A 26,550-nucleotide genomic window follows, 5' to 3' on the forward strand; every position below is an offset into this window, starting at 1 on the left:
CAGGCTGGAATCTGGGCTGAGGCCTCCAAAGTGCCTGCAGAGAGCCACTAATCCATCCTGTCTGGCATACAGCCATGCTGCTCAAAGTATTTTTTATATGCAACATATTTTATTCCCTAAAGAATGGACATAGACTAAGATTGAAACAACGGAGGAGAAAAGAACAAACCTGGTTTCTCAGACTCACAAGCTACACATTTGCTGTATTCTGCCGTGTTTTGTTCAAGGCACACTGAACAGTTCCAAGAGCCTTTCGGCTGTTTAAATTTGTCTCCAAACCCCAGAGTGACTGTTGTGGCAGTGCTGCTGGAGGTGGATGTCACTGTCACCGCGTTGTCCGTGACCATTGGCATTGTCAGAGCAGGCATCACTCCTGTTCCAGGCTTTGGTGTCTCACATGCTACACATTTTGTAGCTTCAGGTTTGTTCTGGACCAGACAGGTATCACAATCCCACGTGTTGGGTGCCGGTTTAAATTTGTCTTCAAAGCCCAGTGTCACTGCTGTAGGGACTGTTGTCTTGGAGGAGACACACTGACTCACACTTATCGTCTGCTTTGTACTCTCAACAGTGGACACTTTAGCAGCTTCACATGTTACACATTTGCCATCGGTGGTTTTGTTCTGCAGGCATGGGTCGTGTGTGTCAGACTGCCAAAACGAGGATGCTTGTTTAGAGGTGTCTTTACCTGCAGAAAAACTACTTATTGCAGGCCTTGTATAGACCACTGTGCTTGTAACAGGCTGTGCAGATGAACAGGAGGGTGATTTCCCAGACATAAAGCCTAGTTTAAGAAAAAGAAAAAGGAGAGGTCTTACTGACAGGGCTGTACCCTGGCTGCATGGAAGTTACTTAGAGCAGACAGCACAAATTTAAACCAAGTGTCAATGGTTGCAACTACAGATTCCAACATACTGCAAGAGGAAGTCCATGGAAATCTTATCTAAAGGGATGAAATTTCATATGCTGAGCTGGGATACAACAGAACACTTATTTAAAGCCTGATTTAACTCTTCACTTTCAAGGAAGTTTTAAATACAAATCTCATTTGTATCTGCCACTACACTGGTAGATACAAGTGTAAACAAACAGTACTGAAAGCAGATGATCTGTCACAGACTGGAAGTAATCCAATTTCATTTAAAGACACCATGCTCAATCGAATCAAATTTCTAAAGCTATTTCTGCCATAGTAGATGACTCACATTTACTTTAGTAGCTGTATAGCACTTGGTACTTGGAGCAGCCATCCACACAGTATTCCCCCACAAATACTGAGTAATAATTAAGCAATAAAAATTAAAACAACCAAACAATTTTTACCTATAATCTTTGTTCAAAATGCAGGCCAACTCCTTAAAGGTGCAAACTTTCAGAAAACAAGAACCACCAATATGGAAACACTAACAAAAATGCTACAGCAACACGTATTATATAGCAGCATAATTTAAGTGTAAAGATAAATAGATAAAATAAAATAAAATACAAATAAAGATTTCTTTTTTTTATTGTTAAGTTGTTGTTGCTTTGGGTTTGGTTTTTTTTTATATTAGAAGTGGAATCTTCAAACAGTGTGGATTTAGAACCTGATTCTGTTAAATTGATAAAGAAAACTAATGTCACTTCACTCATAGGTCTTTCCTTGAACAAAGCACACAGTGTATTTTCTCTCACTTAGCTCTTTCCAATATAAATAGGCACTGCCCTCTTAATAGATCTGTCATTTCATAATAAAAAGTCCTGCTGCAACTCAAGGCTTATTTTGGTCAAATTCAATGAAGTCCTTTTTCCTGAAACAAAAAACGTCATCTACACATACACTTGTTACTAAACAGTTGAAAACAACTGCAATGACTTAAAAACCGATTTTTTTTTTTAAAGTGAGACAGCCCACTGCTACTTAAACCTACATCTGAATCCATAGTAACTGTTATCATTTACGGCCAAAAGATATGCAGCTTCTGACGCACCTTTAGGAATGAAGTTGTCTTTACCATTCTTAATTTCTGGAGATGGTGAAGGTGGGAGAGGAACGTTTGTAAAACATTTTACAAACACTTCCTTTCCAATTACATACATTTTATTTACTTAAAACAAAACACTGATTCTTTGACTAATCCTTTTTATACTTAAGTTTGAATTACAACCGAGCATGTAAAGGATAAGCAATGCATCTGGTTTGAAGATGCAGTTTTCCCTTCAGCAATGAAAGCCCCTTATAACAGAAGATGGCGTCAAGCCCAACAGATGTAGCTTTAATGCAATGTTCTCCTATGCCTGTATTTATTGTTGATACCACCTTAACTGTGACAAGTTATCTGTTTGGGTTTTTTTGTTGCTGTTGTGGTGGGTTTTTTAAAAATCGATGCAGCTATATGAAAGTGTAGTCTCTGCAAAATATTTTTTAAAAGAGTACATTATCTCACCAGGGCTTTTTAGAATGTCTAACACACTTCCTTGCTTTAAGAACTTAGCAGGTTTGCAGAACCCATCATATTCTTCTTCCTCTTCCTTCTTATTGCTGGTGCTGTTTACAGTGGCACTACCTTTAAAAATAAAACAAAAGCCACCTTTTACAAAGAAATCCACTTAGAATATATTCACGATTGCTAGAAACAAGAATTTCCATGTTTCATTCTTCTTATATAAGAATCTTCAAAATTCACCCTTATTTACAACAGTTTATAGTTACAATTTGATTAGAAGCAGACCTGTCACTGAAAACAGATTTTTCCTGGAATTTGTAACAAGCTTAGAAATGAGAGATTAACTATTTAACATACAAAAAAAAGAGAATTAGCACTTTATATTTGAAATGCTAAAATTTCTTTTACCTGGACTAAGAATGGATGTCACTGGTGTATCAGTGGATCCAGAAAGCTCTGATGACTTTACAACAGGAACACTAAATGTAAACTTAATCTGCTATGAAAAAGAGAGATTTTGTTTAGATTCCAAGAAATTTTAATCAAATTTCATATTCAAATAATAATCTGAAATCCAGTCTTCAAAATTTTGGTGGCTGCTGGGTGAAAAATTGCAAGTCAGAAATCTATGTATTTGTTTTCCCCCTTACCAGGGCCAATTCTGCTTTATTGTTCCACAGTATTCTACTAAAGCCTTGAGAAAATGTTAGGATTTATTTTACTTACAGACAATGGAGGTAGCACTTCCACCTCAGTAGATTTCACAATTGGAGATGAAAATACAAACGTAGGACTCCCAACATTACTTGCTGGTTGTACCTGTATTTTCAAAAGAATTAAGGTTTGTATCTAAAAGAAAAGCATCCAGGTGAAACAATAGCAGCTACCTGAATTCACTAACAGACATTCTGCAGTGCAGTTGGGAAATCTGATGTTTGTTATTTCTGATCCACAGCTAAGAGTTATAAGAAAAAGCTTGCAAGTCAGCATATAAGATGGACAGAAGCCGTACCAAAATATGTGTCCCCCCACCTCCCAATCTGAACACAACCCTGTTTTATTCAACAGGTTATAAACTCAGGTTGGTTAGTTTCATGAGCACCACAGAAAAAAATCAACATTCAGCAAGGAGGATGTATACTCATCCTGAAAAAGTATTCACAATGCACAGCAAAGATTTACCTTGTTCACCACTGCTTTTGAAACAGTGCTGGGTGATGAAGAGACAGCACTACTGGCAGGGAAACTGAAGTTGAATGTTGGCAGCGATGCATTACTGATGGGCAGCGGTACTTCAGGTAGTTCTTGCTCCATCTCCTTGGTGCAAATTTTAATTGTTAATTTAATTTTTTCTTTAAAGAAGTTGCAACTTCTAATTTTTCACTTTCTTTAGAAAAGCTGTAGATTTTAATTTTTCTCTTTCTTTAAAAAGTTGTAAATGTTAGTTTTTCTCTTTCACAAGACCTACTACCTTCCTACCCTGTCCCACTCTTAGTTTCTTAACAAAATTAAATGCAACAGAGAGATCTATAGACCAAGCAAGTTTTCAAAAGGAATCCAAACCTCCCACGTAAGTCTGCCACATCATTCTTATTTACGGCAGGCCTGTTTCCATGCGATACTATATCCATCACCAGTCCAGTAAGAATACTGAAAGTAAGCTTAAAATTGTTACCTGAGCAGAAGAGAAAGGAGCTCAGATAACATTTATTTTTGGGTTTTATCTCTTACTTAAAAGATCTAGAAAGACATTACCATTCCAGGATTCTATTATTCCCTTATCTCTTTAATTACGAGCACAACTTCATGGCATGTAAGAAAGTGTTCCTCTTGCAAAATTAGGTAAGACAGCTGACAAAGTCTCTCAAGACACTTGAACTTGGAAAAAAAAATATTTTAAGAAGGATGTGGGTTCCTTTGAGTCCTAAAACCCCCAAACCAAAGCACAGAAAATGCTTTTTCAAAAATGAAAGCCTAATGAGTGACACAGAGGATCATACTCTGGTACATCTAGTCAATATCATGTATCAGGATGCAAATTTAAAATTCAGAAATCAGTGAACCTTAAAAATTTCTGCTCTTACCTGTGTCTTCTAAACTCTTTGAGTACCAAGATTAGATTTGGGTTAGGATTTAAATGGGAATAGCCAATCTATTCACAATTTGGACAGCAGTACCAATATCTATTCAGGAGTGACTAAGCAGATATGCACATTGCTACTACAGACATTTAATGTACCCTACAGCTTACATATTTCAGAGATCTGAAAGAGCCTATCACACCTTGATACTGAGACCATTTCTATTACAGAAACATTCTCCAGCATTTACTACTTCTTTATTTTGCATCAGCCAGAAGACTGAGTTAACCTCTTTAGATTTAAGATCCAGTAGTAGGCAGCTTACATAAGACTCAGTCAGGAAGACAATCCTTGGGATAGTAATGACTACCATTATATTAAATGGAGTTTTCCCATTAAAAACCCTTCTCACAATGAGTTTGAGTAAGTGCCAGTAATTCTGAATGATCATTAGCAAACATGCAAAACACCCACAAAACTGAAATGGCATTATGGTAAATTACTATGAGGCAATGAAGCTATTTATTTCAGTAATCACAGTAAGATCAATTAACCTGAGAGACCCTTACCAGTTGTTGTTTTTGTCCAGGTCTTGATGCACAGTATCGCTCTCTTTCCCTTCTCATCTTGCCACAGGCACTATCCATTCTTCCTCCTGAAGACAGACCGTTGGATGCAGGAGTATTGGGTTTGGGGTAGCTCAGATTGCTGGCACAGAAAAAAAATACGTAAGTTGAGGCAAGGGGTTAAAAAAAAGAGAAAAAAAGGAGAGAAAAAACCCACCTTATCAACTAATTGTTTCAAGCTATTATAGCCACTATTAATCCTAGAACTGTCACCTGCTAATTGGAATCAGAGAAAAACATCCCTCAAGTTCCTACATACTGCTAAATAGCTGGTGTTCTAAACAGCAAAAGCTGAATAAGAGCAGCAGTGAGAATAACATACATAAAAACCAGTCACAACATCCATAAAGGAATGATGACTAAGCCAGAAGACCTGAAATAGAAGAACTGATTTAGATTGTTATTTTCTAATGTTTGCTTTTAATAGTCCAGACAGTGGAAATTTTGACTGCTAGTTCTCTGACTCTGTGATGAGCATGTATCTCTGAAGGGATATAAAAGAATAACTAAAAATATAGGGGCAGGGGGCGGGGATGTGTGTGTGTGTGTGCGCACAGGAAATGCTGCCAACAGCTCTTACGGAACTGAGAGGCTTGAACTTGTGTGTCAAGAAAATATGACAGAAGCTTCATAAACAGCTCTGGCTTTCCTGAGGCCATCAGCTGAAGCAGCAGAGGTGTTTGGGTGTGCCAACATTCCAGAAGTCTTTTCAGACATGAATACAGATCCCTTTTGTAAGGCATACAAAGGCATTTCTCTGTTCATCACAAAAGCCCAGATCCAAACCAGAAAGACTCCCCAGTCCAAGTGGGAAGGGGAAAGAAAAAGAAAAAACAAATGAAAAACCTCAAAACAAGTAAACACACACACCCCCCCCACACAGACAAACCCTCCCCCAAACAACAACAAACCAAACCCAACCCACGCTACATCCCAAAATATAAGTGAACTAAGGAATAATAACAATAAAAAACAGTATGGCATTACAATGAAGTATCCCTGAAAAAAATTACTGTATCAAGCTAATCTTGCAGCCAAGCAGTCAGTCATTACAGAAGTACACTGGATGACACTGGAAGACACCAGGTCAAGTTTCTAACGGACTGAGGAAGAGACTTGGTCTAAACCTCTCAGATAGTTGCAAACATCTGCTTAGCACTGTAACCACTGAGAGGAAGCCAGATCCTTAAAGCCATATGCTCAAACTGTTCCCTAATCCAAAGTGACAATCAATTTGAATTCTGAAATAAAATCTCCTGTCAAAATAAATCTTTATTCAGAGAATTATATTATGTCTATGATAGCCCATATTCCTCTTTTCCATTAACACCTGTCAGCTTCTAAGGGCAAAGACAGTTCTGTCTTCAAGCAAGTCAGCCCAATCTACAATTCTGACACTGGTTTAAAAACTAAACAGCTTTTGTTAGGCTGAACAGAGATGTACCAAAGTACTGCAGGTTAGCTGCATGAAGAGACCTGGCCGTTAACAGTTCTGTATTCCTACTCTGTAATATGACAATACACAGACAGTGGCTTTATAAAAGAGTTAAAATACAAGGACCATCTACTCTAACATCCAAAGTAGAAACACGGCAGTAAAACTTGTGAAACAAATGAAAAGCAGTATCAGTTTCCTGGATCTCCCTTCTACATGGGAGAAAGAATTTGTACCAAAGAAAACTTAGAACATTTTGAAAACCCACAATTAAAACCTAACATCTCTTTGCACCTCTGCCAAAACCAAAGAGGGTTCCTGTAAAGTCTAACTATTATACGGTAAATAAAGGGTTGGCTTTGGGGTTTTTTGCAAGCCAAAGAATGCCCAAGGCAATGTAAGAATTGTTTGGAAGATGAACACAGAGCCAACACATTAGCAGATTCCCTACTACTGTTCTTTAAAAGGTTCGAATCCTCAAAAAAAGATCTTTTCTGAGCATACAGTGTCTTAATTCAAGCATTACCCAAAAGATTAATCCCCCAGAAGGGAGAGCCATCAATATTATCTGAAGTCATTCTATGCCAAGCAAGCAGCACAATGCAATACAATCTCCTCAAGAAGCACAATTATTAACTCTCCTGGAATTTTTTGTTTCAGAGACAAGCTGGCATTTGTCTTCCGACGACTATGAAGGGTTTCTGTTTTTCATGCAAACTCACAGAGCAGACAAGTGCCTTTGTCATGTAAGGAGCATTAGAAAACAATCTTCCTCCAGTTTTTTGCTTAAATAAAAAAAACCCAACTACAAATTGAATATACTTCTGAACTGTAAGACATTTCACATTATAAAGAATTTTTCAGAAAGGAATTCCTGTACAACAAAGCTTTCAGACCCCAAGCAATTATTTAATTACCTGAAACTAACAGCTACTCCCCTAATGAAGGTTAAGATGGACAAATAGTTTAACTCTCCCTTAATACAATTTTTTCACAACTGTTACTCCCTTCCAAAAGAAGGCAAGCATGCAGACTGTACTGACAAAGAAGAGGGCTTTCTTCTTTCAAGTGTTTTAAATTAATAGACTTGTCATACCTTTCAGATGATTTTACAGGCTGTTCTGCAGGAAAACTCTCCTCTATCATGTCCTGCAAAATAAATTTTATTTATTTCAAGATTTATCTGAATATATTTATAAACAAAAGACAAAGAGAAGACAATCAAACACACACTTTGTGCTGTTTTGGTTTTTTTTTCTTTATACCACTAAATATACCTCATCTGCTTAAGCTTGTTCCCTAACTACTCTGACTATCCACTTAATCTCCAGCCCATTTATTTAATACCTAGTCATTTTTACATTCAGAATAATACTGGAACCATGGGTGATTTTTTTCTGAAAGAGATACCAGTGTTGTTTCAAGGGAAGTGATCAGAATAGGTAATTAAAAAAGTGATCTGAATTGGTAATCGTTAGAAATCTCACTTGGAGCCAGCAGTTGACTTGAAACATTTTATACACAACACCAGCATGTTCCATCAGCTTTCTGTACAGCAGCATATGCAAAGGAAATCCGTGTTTCTGTATTTTAATATTCATTCACTGCAAAAACCCTGGCCCAAAAGCACACCACCACGTTCTGACAATAAGCACCAGCCACTTAGTCTGCCAAAGATACAACTATATATCCATAAAACCTCTAAGTATCTCTTTCACAATGGTTCCCACTCTCTAAATGCTTACCCCAAGTATACTACTGGTGCTCTTGCAAGAAACAGTACCTTAGTAGATTGGTTAGACACATTCTAAGCTTGCAAAAAGCAGGCAAATTAGGACATGAAAATTTACTTACTTGATGGTCTGTATCTGCCCTTTGGTGAATTTTTCTGGAACTAGTAGCTGATTTCAGAGATGGTTTAAAATATGTGATTCGACTCCCTGTCAGGGAGATTGGCTTTGGTGTCACAAGTTTCTGGACAGGTGGATGCTGAGAATCCATCTTTGAAAGGGAAGCAGCAATCAATTTATCCTCGCACCCACTCAAATTACCACAGCATTTACCGATGATAAAAGTTACAGAACTATAAACCTCCCATCAGTCTCAGCACCAGTGAAAACGATGTGGAAGTGTTGAAAACATTTAGCTTGCAGAATGAAATCACCAGAAAATCAGTTATAAAATCCAAAAAGCTACAGGAACAGTCAAAGCCTGACTGAATTCTGCGTCACAATTTGGCAGTTACCTCACAGACAAAATAAACTATATTGCTATAAGCAAAATAACTCATGTTACAATAATATGCTCCCACCCTTTTCTCTCCTCTGCCCTCATTGTGATTTTATTTTTTTTTTTTTACTGGCTTAATCCATTAATTTAATATTGAAAATGTTAAGCAGTGTTAAACCAGGTTCTGGGTTTCTTGTTTTTCTCCATTTTCTTCCTTTGAAGTTACACTTAAAAAAAAATAAATTGTAAAATAATTTTAAATTAGTGTCATTAATATATGTTCCAATGTTTTAGATTTGCATTTGATGCTCTTAAAAGTACTGGTCTGACTTTTCTTGTCAAAGCTTTTTTACAGACAAGGGCTACTTTAAGCAGAAAGCAGTGTACATTCTACAAAACTGGCTTAACTGAATAGAGAAGGAAGACCCCAAAAGACCCCAAGATATATGAGATCATCTGTTGTGGTGGCCAGTGAACCTATGTTACAAGACAGAGTTTTCAGTAAGTCCCTAGTACCATAAGAACCACGTTAATTTAGGGTGACCAAAAAGGCTTCTCCCAGGAAGCATTGTTCTGTTATGTTAATCTATCCCAGCTTGAATTCCCCGGTTGGCTGTCAGCCTCTACCCCTTGTCACTCCCCCAGAGCTTCCCCATTGGTCCCCGTTCCCTAGTCCTGCCTTTTCCCCACCCCAGGATAAAATCCCGGTTTGCCATTGTTCTCTCATCTTTCCCTTTGTAACCTTCAACAGTGTGGAAGCAATAAATGCTCCTGTTGGAATACACGCAAAGACCCTTCCCATCTCTTTGTCACCGACTTTATACTGAAGCTAGCCGTGCGTTTGTGCATGCACACATGTGAGCCACAGAGCCGGGTGGAGACAGTAATAATCTGTAGCCCTGATGATAAGAAGAATGAGACTTAGGATGTATCTGTTATTTAAATTGGTATCAACAACAGATGGTTGTGCCCCAACCCAGGTGCAGAACTGCATGACCTTCACATGGGCCCCCTTCTTCTAGAGCTTGTCCTGGTCCTTCTGGATGGCATCCCTCAGATGTGTTAACTGCGCCACTCAGTCTGGTGTCGCCTGCAAACTTGCTGACAGTGCACTCAGTCCCACCATCTCAATGATGAAGATCTGGCATTTGGATTTGTTAAAATTCATCCCATTGATGACTACCCAATGCTTGAATCTATCTAGATCCCTCTGCAAGGACTCTTGTCCCTCAAGTGAGTCAACAGCACCTCCCTGTTTCATATCATCAGCAAACCTGCTAATGGGGCATTCGATTTGTGCCCCCAGATCACTGACAGATACACTGAACAGTGCTGGCCCTGGAACTGATCCTGAGGAACACCGCTGGTGACCCGTCACCAGCCAGACGTAGCCTCATTCACCACAACCCTTTGCATCCTGCTGTTCAGCCAGTTCTTCAGTGTGTACCCACTCATCCCAGAGATGGACAACTTGTCCAGAAGGATACTGTGAGGGACAGTATCAAAAGCCTCACAAAAATCCAGAAAAGTACATCTGCCACCTTATTTTCACGTGCCAGGCAGATGACATTATTGTAAAAGGATATCAAACTAGTGAAACAGGTATGTACAACAAGGAAAACAATAACCCAGTAACATGTTCAATACACTAACTGTACACTAATACAATCCTCAAAATAAGAAAAATACCACAAAAAAAAAAAGACCTGTAAAAGTTTTGCCTGAGTGTTCAAGTGTCCTATCAATCATTTGTCTGCTTTAACAGGAAAACACACAACCCTCTTCTGGCCACATACAATTCCCTCCTCCCTTTTCATCCTTTCTCCCGGCCAAATTTTATGAATTCTAGCATTATGAGTAGACAATTTCTCTATTTTTACCCAGTGACAGCTGTGTGCAACACTCACTCTCTGACTGATGTCAGGGTCTATGCTGCAAATCTGGTAGATCTTTTTTAATGCCTCATCACAGGTGTGGTTCTGCATTTTAACTGAGAATCCGTATCAGCTTTGTTTTCAATTACTGGGATAATGCTTAAGAGGTGGTAAAGAACTTATATGCTCTACTTTTCAACATTCTTGTAATTTATCATATGGCCGAAGGCAGTACAGGAAATCTGAGATGCTTATAAACTCCTAAGTGACTGCAGAATTAATTATGCTCCAAGTGATTAGCATAGAAACTTCTTGACACATTCTGTCCACTTCCTCATTACAACAGCAGTTTGCATGGAAGAAAAACCACTTTTGTTCCTTTGGTTGCCTGAGCTAAATGTGACCTCTTGTGGTTTCACAACTTAATAAATGTAATATTCCAACATTGTTTAAACAAAAACAAGGAAATAATAATTTACCACAGCAACAATTCAGTGCTACCTCCAAACAGGAATTTAGAAGCATAAATTTACAGAAGTAACAAAATTTAACCATTTTCCAATTTTCTCCTTGCTTTGAGTAGTAATAAAAAATGTAAGTATTTACTTTTTGCTTAAAATAAACATGGAAATCTGCACAAGATCTGAACAATCACTCAATCAATATTTTTCTATTTCTGGTTATTTCTGCAAGAAAAAGCTTTCTGAAACAAGAATGTTATCATGCAACTTAACCCCAGGTTGCAGGACAAGATAAAACCACTCTGTGTGTTCTAGAGAAGTTGCTCTTGACGTATCAACACACCACCACAAAAAGATAATATAATTCTCCACCTGAGTAATCTTCACAGTCCTTCATCTAGTGTGGATAGAAAAGACATTTTTAGCGATTTCCACGCAGCCAAGGCAGCTATAACTCACATAAGGCTAATATTAACTTGAATGCATGTGCATGCTGTCATTGAGGTTTGTGACATTTCTTTTAAGAGCTGTAAAGCAGAGAAAGTTACCTATCACAGCTTAACGTGTTACTGGTTCTTACCTGGTTTTGTCTGGATTGGAAGCTAGTCACATTCAGCACAGTCCTGTCCACAGGCTAACAGGGGGAAAAGGCCGAAATATTAGAGGATGGTTTTTCTCCTATGAGAGGGTTCCATCCAACAAAAACACAGGGGGTTTGTGATCAACTTACAGAAGACAGTGGACTAGAAACAGAAGATGGAATCCTTTTAGCATCCTGTTGAAAAAACAGGTGCAATAAATTAAACCGGACATGACATTAACATCTTCATCCTATACTGGCACATTTACTATGTTTTTCAAACACGTGGAACAAAACGTTAAAAGGAGTGCCATTTACCGCCAAAGGGCTTGACATCTTCTCCAATGTCTGCAAGATGCGCCGCGCTGTGGAACTTGTCACACCATAGGATTGCACATTTGCTTGTTTAGCTTTCATCTGTCTTTTTATCGGTGGCTGAAAAATTAGCATTGCCAATATTATGATGCTGGATTATGAGTTTCACACATGTCTATTTTATGCCCTAGGGCTACACTGATGATACAGCCAATACTCTCGTAATGACAGAGAAAACCGCACTCACTGAACATTCAAGCCATGAAGAAGAAAGATATACTCCACTGACTTCACAGAAGTTTAAGTGGGGCCCTGCATATCTTGAACATGGGATAAAGTAACAAAAGAAATCCTTAAATGTAGAAGGTCAAAAAATGGATGATGTTAGGTTTGTAGGGTCTCTGAAGCAGTGATCAGGAAAACAGAACTGAAGCAAAGACTTGTGTAAAGTACTTTCAGTAGCAAAACAGATCTTGGAGTTTCATGGTGGTGTAAGTGTGGCATCTTAAAACCAGAGTATACAATCATCATCAGGAATTTCTAGTTCTACTTCTATTATTTCCTCCCTTCCCCCAAGATTACAGCTGACTGTAGATCTTCTTACTCTGTTTAGAAAGATACAGATCTGATTTGAATTGTACCAGATCTAAACATAATACACTGAAAAAGTAAATGTTGTACCACGAATTAACATAATTTAAAAAAAACTTCAGCATGACCTTTTTTTTAAAAAAAACTATGTTATACCTCCCATGTAACCACACTGTGCTTCCCACATGGCTAAGTGAAGACAGGAAGCAGATCACACAACACATAGAACACGCAAGTGAGACTCGCTGTACACATTAACAAACAAGCTTGTCTCTCCTTTAAAAACCTAGTATTTGCTTTCTCTTTTCAACATAATCCACGATTTTTGTAAAAAATAAAACCAACTGACCAAAGAGGACTTCTAGCTTACAGAAGTTTTAAATATTCTGAAGTTTGACTCAAACACCAAGTCAGGAAAACCCACAAGTTTCAAGGTTTCCCTGAATCAGGAAATTTTAAGTTCCCTTGTTCCAGAGCAGAAACAGACTGCCAAAATAGGTCCAGCAAACTTATTTTCAGTTCCTTAAAGTTCCTTTTGACTTTTTTTAATAAAGGACATTTTAATTTAAATAAATTAGAACCAAATCAGATTTTACTGACTTGCTTTTAGATTCAACTCTAGCTGAGAGTAATCATGATTTTTAATTTGCTGGTTCATTTTAGACGACAAAGAACACTTGGGAACAAGCACCCCTTCTCAAGAGCCATCTGAATGACAGTAAAACAGGGGGCACCTTATTGTTTATCTTGATATAGCATATAGGACCACCTGCCTCCCACTCAGTAACAGAAGTGCAAAGGATTAGCAAAGTTGCCTTTTGTATACTACTGTATTAAAAATGCACAATATATTCATAGTTTGAGTGGAGTGCTTGTGTAAGATCTACAAGCAAGTATCAGGCAAGTAACTTTTGCTGCTATTAACAAAGTTTTCAAAGTTATGCCGTCATTGGAATTATTTACATGTTATTTCACCATAATACAGTCAGAAGCAGACCATGGCAGAAAACGGAAATTTTTGCAAGACATAACAGAGGAAACCCCTACTACAAGAAACTGCCCAACAACTAAGATGCTACTGTCATTCTCGTGCTTTATGATAAGCATTTCTACATGAAGTGTTACTCAAGAACTTAAACAAAAATTGTAGGTTGCGTGGGCAAGATAGGAACTGTTGCCACATTTTTCAAATTAAGTTCCCTGCTCACAGCTTTTTTGGCCAAGCTCCCCCTTTTGTATTTCCATTACGTTCTCCCCCACACTGCACTACTATTCTCATACCTGGTAAGCAGAAATCTGCACTTTTGTCTGCCTTGCTGCTGCAGCTGCACCACCATAAGAGGTCTTTCCAGGGTAAAACGGAGAATCCCCAAGCTGTCTTGTCTTAAAGACAGAAGTGTTTCCAAGTGACTACAGAAAGGTATTACGGTAAGTGGTTAGTAAAATGGCTACACATTCAACTTGACTAAAATTAATACTGTGCAAGTACTTACAGGAGAGGGAGATCCAAAAGCAGATAAATTGAATGCAGGTTTTTTAGAGCTAGATGCAGGATGCTGTGAGAGGGAATGAGATCTTTCAGCCTCTGGGGACCAGAGCAGTGGTGCTGAAGTATTTTTTGAAACTGTGATATCTGCCAAAAGGACAAATGCTGTATGTAAATGCCTTGTGCATATAGAGAAATATAGTGTTAAACATCACACAAACTCCAGAGCTCTCTACCAAAACATCTTACAGAATGGAAAAGTCCCTTAACACTCATTTCTCCATCAGTCTAACCTTCAGAGCTCTTCAAAAAGATTAATTTCACATATGGTATGAAACCCAAGTACCAACTCTGAAACTAAAATCTGTTCACAGAATTGCAAATACATGACCTTTCAGTCATCTTTCAAAAGTATTCACAAGCTAATAGCACATTTCCAATACAACACAATTTTATTTTTTCTTCTTTCATGGTAAAATAAAGGAACTGCATAAACAATGGTGCATCTCTAATGATACAAAGTTTTTCCTATGACAGTAGAGGGTTGGAAACCAGCATAGGACAAAACTGACCAGGTCATAAATTTGAAAAATTACCCAAAGGCTGAATTTACAGAGTTAACCACCTATTTTCCGTATGTTTTATGGAGACACACCAGAAAGTTCTAGCAAACTCATGTTATATTGATACACCTTGGCAACACCTACTCTGAACTGTCAGCCTGTGGTCTCCAGAGAACTGGCTGAGCATGCCTCCATCACCATTCATATGAGGGACTAGAAAAATCTGCAAACTTGCTATTTGCTCTTTCTCAGTGAGACAAAAAACAAAGTAAGTATTGACCTCTACCAGGAACAGAAAAAAAAGAAGCAGCCCAAACTTGTTCAATCAAAATAGTTGCTTTATTGATTCCTGGTAAAAAAAAAATAGGAGAATATCTTGTGGTTTGATTTGTCAACCATATTTATTCACATTTAACCAGCTGTGAGCGAGATATTCTGAGTCACTCCTCCTTCTAGGCAATCAACCTAGCTATCAAGCTACAGCAAGTCATCTTCATCTCCTATTATCCCCATTCAAGATTTACAGATAATTGAGCTAAAATTGTATTTATCAGCACTGACTCTCTAGAATATCAGGGACTCAAAAATGCATTCCAAGCACGGTTATATTTAAAAGGTGACAGGATTACATACTTCTAAAATACTAAAATTTAAATTGAATTCTAACATCCAGAGCTCACATTCTCCTACTAAGAATTCTCCTGCCTATTTACTTACTAAAGCAATGTGGAATATTGAAGAATACGAAGTACTTCATGTTATCAAGCGAATCAATTAGAGAACAAGTTACCTTTATCAGATGCTCTAGAGGAGAAGCCACTGGTTGTTGAGATGTTATCGTCATCATGCTGAGAGGTAGAATCTTTTATTTCCTTTACGAGGGACAGCCCAGGACTGCCGATGCCAAGTGAAGATGATGTGGAGGGCTGACAGTGTGGGACTGTGGAATCCAATACAGTGCAGTTCAAATGGCTCCGGTGAAGAGAGGGCCTTGTTAACACATCTGAGAAGTTCAGTGCAGACCTGCTTGTGGATGGTTCTAAACAAGAACAGCGAGACAATCAGCTTCCCTGTAGACAAGCTCACAGAAGCCAAAACCTGTTTTCTATCAACAGCCATGCTTATTGCCAAGTTCTAAGCACAAAAATAGAGAAGCCGAATTTAACTTCCTCACCCAGATAGGGTTTCATCTGTCTGATTACAACAGCAACACTGCTTGCAATACTAAGCACTGATGTCGCATTAAGAAGTACTTGATGGGATTTTACAACACCAAATTCTGACCCTGTGCTCAAGCGCTTAAACTGTGTCTTTCGCTAAATCAAACATCTATAAATTCCTTCTCCTCCAGATAATGCTTGCAATAAGCTTTCCAAAATTTGAGGTTACCTGACAAGTTACAGACAACTCTGTAGTTTTTATCATCTTGTAAAAAAGATGATGTTAGTATAAATATGAAGCATGAAAATGTGTATTTGCAGAGATTCTGGGGGGGTTTATTTGTTCTGGTGTCATCATTCTCCCTTCCAAATTCTATCAGGTCATGCTACAGGCAAATTACCTCCTATCTATTAGTTTTTGAGATTTTGGCACAAAGGACAAGTAAGCAACATGGCCTCAGTTGTAAGACGGGCATTTTTTCCTCCTGAAAAGGGTCTGTAAACATTGCCAGTGTCCTGCAAAAGGTGGTCTCACAGCTCCAACTTGCCCCATGAACAGAACAGCTATTAATGGCCATCTTGCCTGATATCCGTATGTCTACAGTCCCTCCCAGAATTTCCGGGTGTGAACATAACTTTGAGACACTATCATCCTGACATCTGCACTGAAGCTTAAACTAGCCACTTCAAACTTCATAAGCACAGCAGTACTAGTAATTAATTCTCCAAAGCACTGGTAGATTTTTAGGACTGTCTTGTTCAAGATGAAAGAAAGCATTATGAGACCAAAGGCTGGCCAAGCAAAGAATACAGGCTCTAGCAAATTGGTGCCTCAGAGCCAAAGAAACAGGCTTTCTAAAATAAAAATACCAGTAATAATAAAAAATGTTATTATTAACTATAGCTAGAAAGATTAGACTACAACATCCATGAACTGCAACACAAGCTACTGACGGTTCTAGGGTGTCCCATCTGCTCCTGATTTCTTGGAGCTAGAAAGTTTGCCATGCAGCTGTTCTCACTGAAAGGTCCTTTCACACAATTCTTTAGGAAAGCCAACACATGTTACTCATTCATGAAAACCTTCTCTATCCCTTTATACAAACTTATTCTCAAGCTACAGCTACACAGAGAGCAGTAAAGCTCTTTATTTACAATTAGATGACATTGGTGACAAAGGCATTTCCTCATTGTTTTTCATTCTGCCAACAACAGAAGCAACTGACTGTCCACACAGATGGTTATGTACATGTGTTCAGACAAAATTTCTCACCTAATTAAGAACTGAGTTCCCAAAACTGCTAATTTAAGAGAAACTCAAATGAGAGCATATACAGAGAGTACTACAGAAACAGTGAGAAGCATAGATATAAACCACAGATTAATATGGTAAAAGGGTTATAAATTTCTTTGCCAAGGATCCAAATAGTTTCAAAGACCCCAAGCAATGCCACACCTTAATGTTACAAAATATTTCAAAAAAAGTAACATCATAAATAAAGTTCCCCAGATCTCCACTAAACTAACAAGGAAATGTAATAAATTGATTGAAGAAGCCCAAAGGAAAAGAAAAGAAAAATAATCAGGACACATGAGGGAATTTTCCTCTGGCATTCTAGCATCTGGTCTTTTGAGGACAACAAAACAAATTAGTGTTTCTACTACCTCAGGCAATTAGATAAACTTTCATTCCAGATCCTTTAAAAAGAAAACATGACCCAACACACTTGCAAATGAATGTTAGCAATATTTTGCACTTGGCTAGTTGACTACCTGAAGTTAACTCATGACTTCCAAGGCCTGTAAGTCAACTTCCAGTATATTTTGAAATTAGGTTTAAACTATGAAGCTGAGCCAGTTCTAAAAACTGAGTTGCTGAGGTTTTTTACTTTGATTTTGCTTTGTGTGGGGCTATTTTTGGTTGGGGTTTTTGGTTGGTTGGTCGTTTCGGTTAGGGTGTTGTGGGGTTTTTTGTTGTTTGCTTTCTTTCTGTCCAAATGCTCCTTCTAGCCTCCCCTAGAAATGAAGATTCAAAACTAGAAATCTGTGAATAAATACAGATGGTCAGAATACTAAATGATATTTCACATACCTTCTAAATTAATTCTTGCTGATTCAGGCGTGATTCTCCCATCAATTACCAAGGCATCTTCATTTGCATAATTATGGTGATAATTTACTGGATTCTCTTCCTCGTTTGCCGATTCATTCGTATCTACACATTTATCTTCCCTTTTATTGAAATACTTCTGCAACCATCCCGGCACGATGTTTTTCACTGATTCGGTCACTCTGCTAATGAGCCCCAGCTTGAAAGAAAAATACAGGAACACAGTCAGCAGCATATTCAGGGATGCAACTTTGCACCGACCTCGAAGACAGACATTAGACAGCAGTATTCAGATGAGTAAGATAAGAAGGTGGTGGATCCTTGACAAGAAATTCCTATACCTCTGGAACATGAATGACAAAAGTGCACCTAACATTGATTTACTACTAACCCATCAGTTTCTGCACTTCCTAGTGACCTTGGCAAAACTTCCAGATTCTGAAACTACAGCTGAAGTTCACCAAAGGCTTGTCAAGTCACAAGCTCATCAAGAAATTCAATTTCTAAATAACTCCTGATGTACATGCTGTTTTTTCAGGACTTTTCCTTGTAACACCTTCACTTGAAAAACCATCAAACCCAGAAACTCAGCAATTATCTACACCAATAGTGATGAGCAGTAATAGCTACTAAAATCAGTGAACTTAAATATTTCTTTTCCTAATGCTGAACTGAAGGAACAATGTGTATCCCACTACTATGCACTGAACAGTGAGGGTATCCTGAAAGGACCTCGGAAGAAACAGCTGGAGTTGAACAACAGACTCCTACTAAAGGACTGTTAAATATATTCAATTTGATCAAATTTCATTTCATGGTATGTTAAAGTTTTGTATCTCCAAACCTTAATATTCAGCAGTTACTGAATACATACCAGGCATTTCCATTTTGACATTTACCAATTATTTGTAATGCTTACATTCTGGTAAGAAATATTTATTTAACACTTTGTTTCAGGCAGTCACTTGCTCCCCATCAGGTCCTCAAAATTTCAACACGCTTTCCTGTCAATCTCAACCCTGCACAGCAGACTGCTTGCAACATGGAGCTGCCCCTCTTACACTGGCTGCAGCCACAGAACCAGCTGCTAACCCCTGCAAGCTGGAAGCAAGCAGCAAAGCTACGTCCACAATTTCAGTGCTCTGGAAACCAAAAAGCAACAAGAGTTTAAAAAGATTTTTTTGAACTTCATTGCCAGTTCCTAACACATGCATCAAGGTACTTCGGTACTTTTCTGGGTTTAGGCAACAAAATTTTATAAAAATTATTATTCATGTGTAGAAAATTAAGAATATTCTTTGAACATGTAGTAGTTAGTCTAGTAAACAACTCTGAAACAAGAACTCTGTTGTATTCAACTTTCTTAAAAAAATCAGCACATATGAAAGAAAAAGCCCATATCTGTCATTCACATCTTCCATACACAGTAACACAAACACCAACTTACAGGACACCCTTGAATCTGGAGTTAGAAGGGGGCCTGGCAAAGAGGAGAAAGGGAAGGCAGAAAACAAAAGTCTTTTCACAGAAAGAAAGTCATCTTAATTTACAATTTGACATTTTTCATAAGGAACTGTAATTTAATCTTTTACTTGCACAAAGAATAACTAGCTAGGGACAGCTTAAACCAGACAGAATACAGCATAAAATCCACATCTATCACGATCATCACACTAAGATGCACACTAATATGCCATGCTTAGTGTTGCTGCTATTCTACATAAATACTAAGCCTCAGCATTCCAACAACAAAAACTGTGCAGCACCAGAGCTCACAAGCAGTTCAGTGCCCAGCACCAGCAAAGGGCAGTCTGTTCCCAGCCCCTCATTTTCACCTTTATTTATGACACACTGTCCCCCTTTAGGGGAGTGAATATTTTGCTGCTATGACTAAAAGTATATCAGGAACTCAGAGGAGTCAAAATTTGCCAAAATAAGCAAATGGTCAGGACACAAACTGCATTCAAGGCAATGTTCTTTCCAAAAAGCTAGGCATTACTACATTCACTATTGCTAGAGAGTCTCTCCATTAGAGAATAAGACATTACTGGCCATAAAACAGGTGCCAGTATGATTCTCTTGCTGAGGAAATCCTCCCAGGACTGAAAGCTGCCTGAGACTCAATATGGAAGAAGTCATAGGCATCCAGAAGACTAAACACCCAGTCATTAGTAATCCAAATGAGTAACTGGAGAATGTAGCTAGACTAGTCATTAACCAAGATGACATTTTACCATCCGTATCTGACACCAGACTGGTTTGACCCTTTCCTGCAAATGGCAGCCTTTCCATTCTCCACATAATCAGCATTCCAAGCTGGGTAGCACAGGGTAACTTCCCAAACCAATGCATGAGCTAGAACTCAGCACAGTCATACTGTACCAAGTACTAACGGCCTGTTTCATCTGGCTTAGGCACAGTGGTAGATAAGGAGCATAGTTTTATACTCCAGAATAATGCTGGCTTAGTGACAAAGAAAGAGAAAGCAAAATACATGTAAAGGCACCTACATTTTCCATCTGCAAAATATTAAAGGCACTGTAAAAGAACTATGCAAGCATTATGAATGAGCCATCATCACACATGGATCCCACTAGAAAAACAAACACCCTCCCCCTAAAAATACACCACACCCCAGGTATGCCTATTCAAATACACACAGACAACAACAACAAAATAAAATTTCCTTCCATCATCTCTTACCTGCCCATCAGAGCTGAAAGCCAATCAGTAAAGCTCTATGGCTGGATTCCTGATCAAGTTGAGCAGTTAAGGTACCACTGACCAACTACACATTTGAACATGCATATGCCTTGTTCTTGCCACAACATTTCAGTAAAATGTCACACCTCACGCTGTCTTTGAAGCTGACATTTTAATCTCACCGTAACTTGTAGTTTTCTTACTCTTCAACTTCAGCATATGAATTTGAACACCCTTTCCCTCTCTCTGCACATGCAAACAAGCCAACTCTGTCAGCAGCAGAGCACTCTCCCTCTACTACTTCTGTGTCACCAGCTCTGCACTTTTTTCATCCAATCTCCCCACACAGGAATCATTAATCCTTCTAGAAGGCTTACAAGGATACTGCACATCTCATCGATGCCAACAGATCTTCAGAGATTAAATACAAAAGACACAGCAGACAACTCTAGTAGGCTTATTCTCCAGCAAACTGCTCAGATCCTGATCTCCTCATGCCACAATTATGAACTAGTCCCTTCCAGAACAGCTTCATTCACTACAGCTACTCTGAACATGCTACTGCACAAAAACTGTTCTAGTTCCCAGTCTCAGGTTGGGAGCAGAGGAAGTGGCACTGGCATGCAGTTTAATGTTCATAACTTCTCATTTCTACAGGCCACACAGGCACCAAACTTAGTATCATGAAAGGGCAGAAGATGTAGTGGGGCAATCCCAACTGTGTGATTGCAGTGTTTTATTCAGTGAACATGTTTTACTCCTTAACTGACTGATTTCAGAGGTTTGAGCTGTCGTCAGTACCAACTGCTATCTTTGCACCTCAGATGCACTCATCCCAAAAAATACCAGCAGGAAAGCTGAGAAAAATGAAAACCCACTGGAAAGACCCAGTAGCTTATGAATAGGTATTTAAAACAGTTTTTCAAAATCTGTGCATCATCTCAAGTGTCTGCAGCCCTGCTAGGTCTAAGTCTATGTATACAAACATCATAGCAACAGTAACTACAGTAACAGCTACTCCAAGGCATACCGGCTTAACATCATGGAATCACTGAACTATTAAGGCTGGAAAAGACCTCTTAGATCACTGTGTCCAACTGCTACCCAGGAGTCCAAACCCTCCTTGTTTGGGCAGAAACACTCATTGCTAAGTTTCAAGCCCTGCTCCTTAGGTCTCAAGACTAACCTGAAGGGCCACTATTTTGAAGGCCCAAAGTCTGATTTGGAAGGTCCAAAGCCTCATCTGTAGAATTCAAAGTCTTCTTTATAGAGCACAAAGGCACATCTTCAGGCCCAAACCCTGGTTTCCAAAGCCTCCATCTCAGGAATCAAAGCCTCCTACTTAGGATTTAGCCTTCAATCTAATGGGCTCAAAGCCTTCCTCTATGCCTCCTAAGACCCATTTATAGGGGGGGAAAGCTTTCATTTGTGGTATTGAAGCATCCTTGTAGGGCCCAAAACCCATGAAAATCCAACCTCAGAGTTCAAACTCTCTTTCTCACCTCCAAAAGGCCATTTCCAGGGCCCAAAGTCCTGTCTCGAAGACTTAAATCCTTCCTTGGAGGGTCCAAAGCCTCTTCTCATGAGGTCATAGAATCATTAAGGTTGGAAAACACCTTTAAGATCATCAAGTCCAACTGTTAACCCAGCACTATCATCATGATCACCATTAAACCATGTCCTCAAGTGCCAGCTCCATTGCCTTTCTCTGGATACAGTCCAGTACCTGAGTGTCTTCCTTGTAGTTAGTGGCCCAAATCTGAACACAGGATTCCAGGCATGTCCTCACCAGTACAGGGGGACAATCACTGCCCTGGTCCTGCTGGCCACACTATTGCTGATCCAGGCCAGTATGCCACTGGCCTTCTTGGCCACCTGGGCACAGATGGGCTTCTGTTCAGCCACTGTTGACCAGCACCACCAGGTCCTTTTCCACTGAGCAGCTTTCCAGCCACCCTTACACCCCAGCCAGCAGCTCTGCAGGGGGTTGTTGCAACCCAAGTTCAGGGCACGGCACTTCATCTTACTGAACCTCATGCAACCGGCCTCAGCCCGTCTATCCAGCCTTTCTAGATCCTCTCTAGAGCTCTCCTGTCCTCCAGAAGACCAATGCTCCTGCCCAACTTGGTGTCATCTGCAAACTGGCTTAGATGCAATTGATACCCTTGTCCAGGTCATTGATGAAGACGTTAAACAGGACTGGCCCCAACACTGAGCACTGGCAAACACTATTTGACTGGTCACCAGCTGGATGCAACCCCATTCACCACCACTCTCTGGGCCTGGCCGTCCATCCAGTTTTTTACTCAGCAAAGATCACACCCATTCACACCATGGGAAGCCAGTTTCCCCAGGAGAATGCCATGGGAAATGGTGTCAAAGGCTTTACTAAATTCTAGGCAGATGACATCCAACATCCAGAACCTTTCCCTCATCCACCAGGTGGTGGGTAATTCTATCACAGAAGGAGATCAGATTGGTCAAGAAGGACCTGCCTTTCATAAACCCATGCTGGCTGCAACACTAAGCAAATGATATGTAGACAGAAATATCAGTTAACAAACAGGTGTCGTAATTTACTACTTTAAAATACCATTTCTTCAAAGGATTTATATAAAGAAAGAAAAAACAGTAGTTTATGGTCACAGTTTGAATTCCAAACTTAAAAGCAGACTATTTCTTGGCCAAAAATATTTACAGAATAGGACAGTTGTTCCAGCTTGCAAGGGTCTTTCACACAGCATAGGGTGGGGAAAGTGCTGGCAGGAGTACTCAGCAGTGACACATTACTCGAAAGCACCCATTTTGTAATTGAGTTTGTTTCAGTCCAGAAGGTTTAAGTATGAAAAAAATCATATAAAAATTATTTAACTGTCATACACCTACAGAAATTTGTCAGAGATGCAAAATATGCAACTGGATAAAAGAGCTAATTTCTACTTCACTGTACACATACATCTGAAAAGCATCAAATTCTTGCCTCTCAGAGACTTTGCTTCCAATTTCAAAGTTAAAGTTATTAGAACATATGAATCAGTAATTCCTCAAAAAGAAAACCTGCCCCTAATAGTGATGTTCAATGAGATAGAGCAGATCAATGTAACCACTTCCAAACACCAAAAAAGAATTTTCTTGCCCTCCATCCCCCACAGTCAGCTTATGCCAGCTCTGGCACATAGCAGGCTACTCTCCATACTAGATGAATTCATTAATCTGGCAAAAAGTACGTGTTTCTCTGCTGGGCTAATGAGTTGAACTGGCTCAGTGCACCAGAACTGGCCTGAGAGAAAGCACGATCAGGCAGCCAGGACCAGAGGAACACGAAACAAAATTCTCCCTTCTTTCAACCATCCTGTGTTCGTACTGTCTTTAAAGACACTGTCCCTTTCTCCTCTTCAACTCACCCTTCCCTCGTGCTTCCACTAGCACATATAAGCAAACAAATGAGAAACTGTATCAAGGCTCTATTAAATAGATCCAACCAAAAATCTGTCTATAGATTGTGATAGTGAGGACTACCCCTCAGGGGCATCAGGTTGCTGGTGCACCTTACCATATGCCTGCATTAATGCTCATGCAAAAGCAGGAATAGAAGTGGAAACATTACATGATTGCCTCTTGCAGCAGCAGACTTAGACTGGCTTAGACTAACACTGCTTTTGCTATTTAGGGAGTGGCTTCAATTTGGATGTAGGACAGCAGAGTTTGATATTTCATTTAGAAAAAAGACAATAACACTTATGACTTAATATGAACAATATGTTTCAGGAACGCTATTAATTATGTAACATTTGAAAAACAACACTTTTATTTAAGGCAAATGGACTAGTTCAGATTTATTTCTGAAAGTCATGAAGAAGGGACTGTATTACCAGATGCCAGTGTATTTCTTTCTTATTGCTTGAAGTGAGCCTTATTTTCCTTAGTCTAGTTAGCTTTAGAATAAAAGTTCCAGGGAAATTCAGGTATTTTCTGGCACTGTTTGCACATCTGTACACATCATTATCACTTACAACTGAGAGCAAAACACCAGTATATGCTCTGAGAGAGAAATCAGTGCCTAACCCCCTAGGTTAAATCCTTGTGACACTGCATGGTTTTATCTCAAGTTTTGTCCACACCTTCAGTTGACACAGTGACATTACAAAAGGCACCATGAAGCACAAGGTACCTTTCTTTCTTTCTTTTAGGAAGCACTACATTAAGCACTAGTTAACTATCAGCAGCAATCAGCAATGTGTGCTGCAAATTACATTCAGTTTCACACTTTGAGATAGAAATCTATCAGCATCAAAACCAAAAAGTTTAAGATTCATGAGACTATTTTCCCTTACAACTTTACAAGCATTTTTAAAGTTCTTTCTTTCCCAATTTAAGAAGGAACTCCAAGTAATTAATATTTTTTAACTGAAAGACTGACGCAACTTAGCTACCACAGTGTGTCTCCAGCTAAGTTTCATAAGCAGTATCTAGAATTATATTAATTGAAATGGTGCTCAGAATATCTTTCCTATAAGGAAACCCTATAGTCTAAACTTACTATTTTTACTTTTATTTCCAACATAACCACATGGACAAGAATTTCAAAACTACAATGATCGAGAAGTACATTTCTCATGGCACCAAATGGTCTTTACAAGTCCATTAGCACAAGTTATCAGATTTAGCAAAGTATAACACACATTTTATATTTAGGATTTAAATACACTATGTAGGCATAAAATTGTTTATCTTATTTACAGGTATCCTATATACAATAAGACCCAATTCATTACAGTATTTCAACATCACCAAACATAACTGGTAATGGCAAAGTCTTCCTCTTCCTGCATTTACAGCCAAAAAGTTTATGCATACAAGGGTTATCAATACATCATACCCCAAACTACAGATTTTCTACCTGCTACAGTGTACTAAGCTCCCAGCAAACAGTTAAACATTTTCAATGCCATTTTGCCTAAAAGCCCTCACAAACAAAGCATGGTATCACAGGCTAATCTATGGCACATAGTGGTGAGGATAAGCTATGTATTTAAAACACAAAAACGGGCAGCTCAAATTCTGCAACAACTCCTGAAACAACAGTTAAATGCCATCTGAGGTCAACTCACAGCTTGCTGACGTCTATCCCCGTGTCCAGTGCCTCCTAGTGAGGACAAGGCTTGAAGGTTTGAAGCATTTTCACAAAATTAAGTACTTATGCAACAAAATCTCACTCCTGACACTTTGGAAAACAGTCTTCAAACCAGAATACTGGAATTAAATTTTAAAATATAATGCAGTATTAGCAAAAGACAGTAAAATATTCACATGCTCCCTTTGAAATATCTTTTCTGTCCATGTTGATCTACAAACTAAGCTGACAATACCACATGCTAGTCATTTTGCAAAATGTACAGCCAATCATGTTGCACATTCAGTATGTTATCTAACTCACAAATTTGAACCAGTAAATTACAATCAAGTAACCAAATAATCGCATTTAGTTACTCTGTGATAATTTGGTACTTCAGCAAAACTCAAAGCCTTCCTACTTCCTACACACATTGTGCAGCATATAAAAGTTAAGCCTCACAATTCATCTAAACCAGCATAACTTGCAATTACTTTAAACTTGGACATATCTAACCCTGGTGCATACACTTCCTGACTAGATTCTAAAATGTAAGAATTGACGCCTTAGAGAAATCAAAATAATGACCCTTGGATACAGTTGCTTTAGCTGCAGCAGCAAGGGGTATTGTTACATTCTTTGACATTTTAAGGTAATATTCTAAACTATAAAGCCCAGGCAGCCTCAGCTCTGCTGCAGGGCAGTAATCTTCAGTTGTGAGGGGCAGCAGTGTCTTTCTGCCCATATTTTGTCATCACACTGCAAGTGACAGAACCAAGAGCCTCTCACAAACATAT

At 38.8% G+C, this 26,550-nt stretch overlaps 1 protein-coding gene across 4 annotated transcripts in view; it reads right to left on the reverse strand.

Annotated features, from left to right (window-relative positions):
- Positions 1-26,550, reverse strand: part of NUP153 (nucleoporin 153) — a 43,728-nt gene that overhangs the window by 9,186 nt on the left and 7,992 nt on the right. Inside the window, exons 2-16 of one of the 4 annotated variants that reach the window (XM_069008069.1) lie at positions 17,920-18,136; positions 15,458-15,706; positions 14,112-14,251; positions 13,900-14,028; positions 12,031-12,147; positions 11,863-11,907; positions 11,713-11,766; positions 8,423-8,569; positions 7,665-7,717; positions 5,077-5,215; positions 3,609-3,740; positions 3,153-3,245; positions 2,835-2,922; positions 2,427-2,546; positions 170-784 (exon numbers count right to left, since the gene is read on the reverse strand). In XM_069008069.1, the coding sequence (XP_068864170.1) occupies positions 170-784; positions 2,427-2,546; positions 2,835-2,922; positions 3,153-3,245; positions 3,609-3,740; positions 5,077-5,215; positions 7,665-7,717; positions 8,423-8,569; positions 11,713-11,766; positions 11,863-11,907; positions 12,031-12,147; positions 13,900-14,028; positions 14,112-14,251; positions 15,458-15,706; positions 17,920-18,136 (2,338 nt within the window). Of the gene's footprint in view, positions 1-169; positions 785-2,426; positions 2,547-2,834; positions 2,926-3,152; positions 3,246-3,608; positions 3,744-5,076; positions 5,216-7,664; positions 7,718-8,422; positions 8,570-11,712; positions 11,767-11,862; positions 11,908-12,030; positions 12,148-13,899; positions 14,029-14,111; positions 14,252-15,457; positions 15,707-17,919; positions 18,137-26,550 lie in introns of all 4 variants that reach the window. The other 3 variants (XM_069008068.1, XM_069008067.1, XM_069008066.1) reach the window with 3 other exon arrangements.

The sequence above is a fragment of the Aphelocoma coerulescens genome, chromosome 2 (genome assembly GCF_041296385.1).
Source record: "Aphelocoma coerulescens isolate FSJ_1873_10779 chromosome 2, UR_Acoe_1.0, whole genome shotgun sequence".
Taxonomy (NCBI): Eukaryota; Metazoa; Chordata; class Aves; order Passeriformes; family Corvidae; genus Aphelocoma; species Aphelocoma coerulescens.